The 7,047-nt window shown below is 57.9% G+C and overlaps 1 protein-coding gene across 11 annotated transcripts in view; it reads left to right on the top strand.

The window, feature by feature from the left end:
* Positions 1-7,047, top strand: part of CAMK2D (calcium/calmodulin-dependent protein kinase II delta) — a 156,286-nt gene that overhangs the window by 72,494 nt on the left and 76,745 nt on the right. For 10 of the 11 annotated variants that reach the window (XM_014550551.1, XM_014550549.1, XM_014550546.1 and 7 more), the window contains exon 2: positions 3,477-3,536. The exons of the other annotated variant lie outside the window; for it this stretch is intronic. In XM_014550551.1, the coding sequence (XP_014406037.1) occupies positions 3,477-3,536 (60 nt within the window). The remainder of the gene's footprint in view (positions 1-3,476; positions 3,537-7,047) is intronic. 11 annotated transcript variants of the gene reach the window in all.

The raw sequence follows: 7,047 nt of genomic DNA, 5'->3' as shown, positions 1-7,047 counted from the left end.
AGCCACAGGGAGAGGCACTGCACCGCTCCCCGTGGCCCCTGGGCCCAGGCGTCGAGGGGCGTCTGCTGGGCTTCCCTGCCCTGCAAGCGCGTCCCCACCCAGCAGGGGTGGTCGTCCTGCCTGGAGCTTGGCGACGCCCCTGCTCTGAGGGACATAAGCCCCACCGGCTACAGACTGAACTTGGATTGGGAACAGAAGTGAGGGATTTAGCTCATTAGGGCTGAGTTCCTTTTTTTCTCCTCCTTTGAAATAAAATCTTTTTAAGTTAAAAAAAAGGGAGGTATCTTAAAGCTGGGAATAAGCATATTTCTCAGAGTTCCCAGGAACCATGTTAAGGTCCGAGTTCTGCGTGCTGGGGACGCTGTTCCCCAGACACTGTTCCCTGCAGGCCTCCTCCTGGGCCGCCACGGCCTGAGATGGGCTCGCGCCAGAGCAAGAGCCAGTGAGCCGTCCCATAGTAAGTGAGCTGAGGGTGAAGCGGTCTGCGCGCGGCCGGGCATGGGGCGTGGGGAGGCCAGGACCTTCCCAGGTGGCTTCAGTGTGGTCTCCTGCTCCTCCCAGGCTGGAGGGAGAGCGGGCTGGAGACGGGAGGCTGCTGGACGGCACAGGGAGCCGTTCTAAGGGAGACACTCACGCAGCTCCTCCTCAGGGCAGCTCAGAAATGCCCGGGGTGGCAGGCAGCCACGGCTCCTCCCCAAGCAGAGCTGGAGCCCCTGTGGAGTGGGAGCACTGCACCACTGCCCAAGGCTGTCGCCTAGGGGGCTGTCGGGCCCGGGAGGGCCGGGCCTGGGGGGGGCGTGGGGGAGGGCGCAGGTCAGCGCTTCTGTCGTGGGAAGGCTCCTGGAGACGCAGCCCTGGGAGCCTTGGAGGTGGCCCCACGGCTCTGGCTCCTGGGGTTCCTGTCCTGGTGTCGTCTTGCCCCCATGTGGGCCGCCTGGTGACTTCCAGCTACTGGCTGGCTGCAGTGGTGTTATGGGTGCTCCGCGGGGTGGAAGGCAGACTCCCCGGTGAGCAGGAGGGAGTATCTGGGGACCCGCAGCCCCCAGCGCCCCGGGGGACGAAGACCTCCGCTCAGCGTCTCCGAGGACCGAGGACGCCCGCGGCTCTGGGCCTGGAGACATCCTTCCAGTGAAGACGGGAGACACCGCCCTGAGTCCTGGGGATGCCCTCCTGCAGCCCGAGACCCCCCAGGACGCCCTTAACCGTGCCCAGGCGTTGAGTGCGGAGCTCGTCTCTGACGGCAGGGAGCTGGCGCACAGGCGATGCGTTGGATGCCTTGGCGAGCCGGCGCTGTAACGTGCCCAGCCGGGCAACACCCGGCCCACGGCTGAGACTGCACACGTTTACCATCAAGGTCTTTGCCCCTGTTCTTCTTCATCTTAACACAGTTGTCCACGAGTCGGATGGTCACTGTGTATGTGCATCTGTGTGATGGCTCTGCCCTGTTCCTCGTGGTGTTGCATGTGTCTGCACATCTCCGTCCATAGCAGAATCATAGTTCCTGGGAGGACACTTTCTCGTGGTTCGCGGGTGACCCTTCACGGTGCTGACAGTGCTGGTGGCGCACTTTCAGAACCTGAGTTTTGGGTTTAGTTGTCTATTTCTAAGTAAGAATATTCTAGAAGCAGCTTGTCCTCAGAAGGAGGAGATGGGGGAAGAAGGCAGGTAGTGTGAGAGCGTGGTGTGGCCGAGCGTGTCAGCCTTTGCCTTTGGTGATTTGGAGGTGGGGGGCGCACTGCCGACCGCCCCGCGCCACGCTGGTGCCTTAAACACTTCCTTCTCTGTGGGCAGTTCACAGCAGTACAGACGTTTAAAGCCGTTCCCTGAATTACTTACTGCAGGCGGATCAGAGGAAGTTACTTTAGGCATAAACATGCATTTATGTGTTTGTATAGGTGCACGTGGGTGTCAATTAGGTAAATGTGTGTGTGCACACAGATGTACGTGGCGGAAAGAGGTCAATGGTTAAAAACGGGTGAAGTGTTAAGAGCTGCATCTGGATAAATTGCACACAGGTGGTTCTATACTATTCTTATTCTCCAGATTTCTTGTGATTTAATTATTTCCAAGTAAAAGTTTAAAGTTTAAATGCAGGCACTTATATTAATATGCAATGGGTCATTATTGTTTTTAAATGAATTAAATATATGTTTACAGTTTGCTCAGTTGTGTTGTAAGAGAGTGGATGGTAACAGATCTCAGCACCTAAACAAGGCTCTGTGGGTTCTCCATGCTTCTCAGTGCTGAGGCCCGTGCGAGGCTCCCCGGGGTGGGTGGTGTCCCACGTTCTCTTGGGCGGGTTATGCCATTAGCCCAGAGCTGCCTGGTGGGCGCCCCCTGCTGATTCTGTGAGCCCGGGAGACAGCCTCTCTGTGCCGGGGGCACCTCGGTAAGCGAGGGGTGGGCACGGTCCGTCTCGGCCGTGAGGGGAGTCAGGTGCCCTCGTCTGTAAAGCTCTCGTACTGGCCTCCGCGGGCGCCGTGGCGCGTGGGTGTCCGCTGTGCTGCTGCTGCTCTCTGCCGTTGGCTTGTGTTCTGGCTGGTGATGTTGTTATAATTACGTGCACATGGACCGCGGCAGAGACACCGAACACGGGCGTCAGGTGGTTCGTCAAGCGCAGGTTCACAGTGTCCCTGCCCCTTCGCAGAAGGGCTGGGTCAGGGAAGCGCGGAGAGCGGGCAGCGGGGCTGAGGGAGAGCCCGGCCCTGGGGGGCGGGGAGGACAGCTGTGTGCAGAGACAGGCACCGCGGGCAGCAGGGGCTGAGGGAGAGCCCGGCCCTGGGGGGCGGGGAGGACAGCTGTGTGCAGAGACAGGCACCGCGGGCAGCAGGGGCTGAGGGAGAGCCCGGCCCTGGGGGGCGGGGAGGACAGCTGTGTGCAGAGACGGGCACCGCGACGGGACAGGCGGCAGGGGCCCTCCCCGCCCGCTCCGGGCATCTGGGTTCCAGATGTGCCCTCGCTTCCGGGGGTGCCGGCTGATTGAAGTTGTTGCAGCAACACACACTGAGAGAGGAGGGCCCCGCTGACTGCGCCATCCCCTGTTGTCCAGCTGGAAGCCAGTGACAAGGGAAGGCAGTTCGACTGTTAAAAACCGCTGTGTCCGCAGCTCCACATCCAAGTGATCAGTTTTTAAAAAAATATTTTTTTTATTGATTTTAGAGAGAGGGAGGGAGAGGGATAGAGCTAGAAACATCAATGAGAGAGAATGAATCATTGATGGGCTGCCTCCTGCACACCCCCCACTGGGGATCAAGCCCACAACCCAGGCATGTGCCCTGACCGGGAATCGAACCCTGACCTCCTGGTTCTTAGGCGGATGCCCAACCACTGAGCCACACTGGCCAGGCCAAATGATCTGTGTTTTAAAAGACATCAAAGGATAAGTAAATGTGCAGGCTTTCTGTTGTTTGGGCACACTGTTTGTCCTTTAATCTTTTTTGCTAAAGTTGTGATTTACTTTTGCGGTTTTCTTACAGATCATCAGAAACTGGAAAGGGAAGCCAGAATCTGCCGTCTTCTCAAGCACCCCAACATCGGTAAGGAATGAGCTCAGTGCCTTAAGTTCTAGTTTAAAGTGTTATGGTGGGTATGCTTACCACAATAAAGTGGGTTTTTTTTTTTAATAATCTAGTATTTGCAACTATTATCAAATAGGCTCCTAACTTTTAGTCTTGGTTACATTTGATTCTTTAAAGCTTTTTAAGTTTTTCCAGAAAAAGCAGTTCTATATATGTTAACATTTAAAAACTAACATAAGGTATTAGTTGAAAAGGCCTTTGTGTGTCTCCATGGGTTCTGCGCGGCAGCGGGTGCAGGCGGAGGCGGTTTGCGCCGGGCGCTCAGCACCTCCTTGCCCCCCAGCCCTGTGGGAAGTCTCCTTACCGTCCCTGACCCTGTTCCAGAGACGAGTGAAACTAGTGTAGAGTAGCCCCTCTGATGAGTCTTACAACAGCCCAGTGATGTTCAGAATAAAACATGGGTGAACATAAGGAACAGAGGGAGAAAAGGAAGAACAGCTCCGCTGCTAGCCTCTGCGGCGTGGGGTCTCCTCGGGGAAGGTTCCGGCCCAGCTCTGCAGGGTCACTGTCCGCAGAGCCTTCTGCCGTGGCGGCCAGAGGCTGGGCAGCCGGACTCGCCGTCACCACGGAGGGGCCTGGGGTTCCTCTCCTGCGACGGAGAGGCCCTCGCGGTGTCTGTTCTGCCGGGAGGTTCATGACCCCGCTTCGTGGGTGTTTCTTAGGTTCTGACGTGAACAAGCAGGCTCTGCGAGGTCACCCTGAAGCATCGACCAGCGAGCGGGGTCCTGGCTGGGCCTATGCGCAGGTGCTGCGTCCCTGAGAGTCACACAGGGAACAGCCTGGCTCTTCTCCCTGGAACAGACGATGCGATGGCCAAGAGGCAGGGGCCTCTGGTCCTCGTCTTCCCCTTCCTCGCCTTCCTCCACTGGATCACGTGCTCAGCTTTCTGCCAGGCTTTAGCACGTCTGGGGAGGTGATGCTGCTTGGACAGTGTTTCCCCTGGGAACTTGGTACATTTTATTTTTGTGTGCCTTTCTCTTGGCACGGGGTCCATAATCTAGAACAGGGGTCCTCAAACTACGGCCCGCAGGCCACATGCAAATACAAATATTATATTTGTTCCTGTTTTGTTTTTTTACTTCAAAATAAGGTATGTGCAGTGTGCATAGGAATTTGTTCATAGTTTTTTTTTTAAACTATAGTCCGGCCCTCCAACGGTCTGAGGAACAGTGAACTGGCCCCCTGTTTAAAAAGTTTGAGGACCCCTGATCTAAAACCTGCGGCCAAGAGACAGTTTCTCCCAGAGAAACACATTTAAAGGGGGGCTCGTGAGGGGGGGTCGCTGAGCACTGTCTCACCAGGGCTGCGTTGATGTTTGTCTGACGTTCACAGTAATGCACACACTTAGTGGCAAGTGTGGAAGCCATCATGCATGAAGAAACCAGAGGGAACAGCCTTAATACTCGTATTCATTTCTGCCTTTATAATGTATCTGACGTGTCTGTTACCTTCCAGATCTCTTGTGAGCATTTTTACAGCCCTTTAGTGAACCAGGGAAATGTAATTTTTGTCTCGAACTCAACAAAATGAACGTGTCACTGTGGTGATGAAGCAGCGGTCAAGGGAGACAGCGTCCCTGCTTTCCCACCCCCTCCCCGCCCCGCCCGCGGCATGGCAGGGATCGCTTCCATGAGAGGACCAGGTGGGCAGTTTGGTGCCGGTAGACGGTGTGGCTGCTGTCAGAGAGGCAGTCCTGCCTGAGCTAAAGCCGAGGTGTCATTCAGTGTCCTGGGCGCAGGGGGTGCGGGGGAGCTAGCTCAGGCTCAGTGCAACAGAGCCCCCAGGACTGGCAGCCCCTGGGACTGGGAACCTCCCTGGGACATGGCCCCCCAGGACTGGCAGCCCCTGGGACTGGGAGCCCCCCTAGAACGGGGAGCCCTGAGGACTGGGGGCCCCGGGGACCGGGAGCAGGGAGCAGCATGGTGTGAGTGGTGGAATGACCACGAGGATATATGGGGGTGGGGGTGGGTCTGACTACATTGGCGGAACGATTTTGTTAGAGGCAGGCCGAGGACTGAGACCCCACGGGTAGGTGAGGTCACAGGTCCGAGAGGGCACGACCCAGCAGGATTCTTCGCTCGGACTCCTTGCAGGGTGGGGACAGGGCCCCGGACACAGCCCGGGGAAGGGCTCGGGGAGCCTGCGTGCAGGGCTGAGGGATGTGTGAGGAGTCACGTCTCCGTGACCTCCAGGTGACAGGAGGGTCAGTCAGGAAGAAGCCAGGAGAGGTTACAGCCGAGGGCTGGGCTTCCCTCCTTCGGGGAGCGAGGGGCCGCGCCACCTTCCCTGGGGAAGGGGGGCTGGGAGGCTGGGTGGGGGCTGTGGAACCAGCTCGTGCTCAGCGGGTGGGAAGCCAGGGCAGGTCTGAGCTCAGCAAGAGGGTGCACCCGTCTGACGCTGCCCATGGAAGTGCTGTGTCCTCGCAACCCAGCGTGCGCACCCCAGGCCCCCCTCTGCTCGGGAGATGTCAGCGCTGCAGCCAGGCTCTCTGTGGTCCTCCCGCATGGAAGGGCACCGGCTCCCTGAGGCCCCGCAGATGGGAGCGGGCGGCAGCCCCTCAGGCTGCAGCGAGCAGGGCCTGCGTCCTGCTGGGGAGCTGACGGTGGCTCAGCCTCAGCACAAAGGGGCCAACAGTTGGAGGGAACTGGACCTCACGCCTGCTCCTCTGGTTCACTCCCCTTTTATCATTATGTATCTTTTATTTTCACAAAATAACTGGTTTTCTCTTAATATTTGTTAAACCAAATTGAGCTACATCAACTTACGCCTGACCTCAGGGAAAATACCTCGAAGGTGATGGTGACGTGTTTGAGGCAGTAGCCACAGTGTTTTCACTCTACTCGCGTTTCCATTGATTTTGTGCTTGATCTTTGGAAGCATCACTGTTGAGAAATGTATTGAAACCTGTGGTGAAGCCAAATAGCTCCGACGTCCGGAGAAGCCAGGAAGGCAGGCAGAAAGGCTGTCTCCCCGCCTGGTGTGAAGGCGTGGGCCCGGGAGGAAGAGGGGACCAGCGGGTCCTGTGCGGAGCGGACACGCGGGCCTGACGTGCGAGGGCGGATGCAGGCGACCTTGTGGCTGGAGGAAGGAGGGGTTTGCTGCAGGCGATCCGTTCTCTAGAGGCCTTGATTGACACTGTAGACTTTAGAAAGGCAGCGCCTCGTCTCGAAAGGTTAAAGAAGCATTTACATCTCAGCGTCCACCCCAGCCCTGGACCGCAGCCCACTGTTAGGCCTGAGGCCCTTTTCACCCTGTCTGGTCAGTGCTGCGGCCCGTGCAGTGCGGTGACCTGTGGGCCACATCGTCACGTCTGACAGTCTCCTTCCTTCCAGCTGGCCCCCCACTACCGCAGACAGGCACGCGCCCCTGCGCCTCGTCGGGCGGGTGGAAATGAAGGGAAAGGAGCGCCTGTCTCAGCGGACCACGCTCCCCGCTGACCGCGCTCCCCGCTGACCGCGCTCCCCCACTG

The sequence above is a fragment of the Myotis brandtii genome, unplaced genomic scaffold (assembly GCF_000412655.1).
Source record: "Myotis brandtii unplaced genomic scaffold, ASM41265v1 scaffold603, whole genome shotgun sequence".
NCBI classification, from domain to species: Eukaryota; Metazoa; Chordata; class Mammalia; order Chiroptera; family Vespertilionidae; genus Myotis; species Myotis brandtii.
This window is presented reverse-complemented; position numbering and strand designations above follow the sequence as displayed.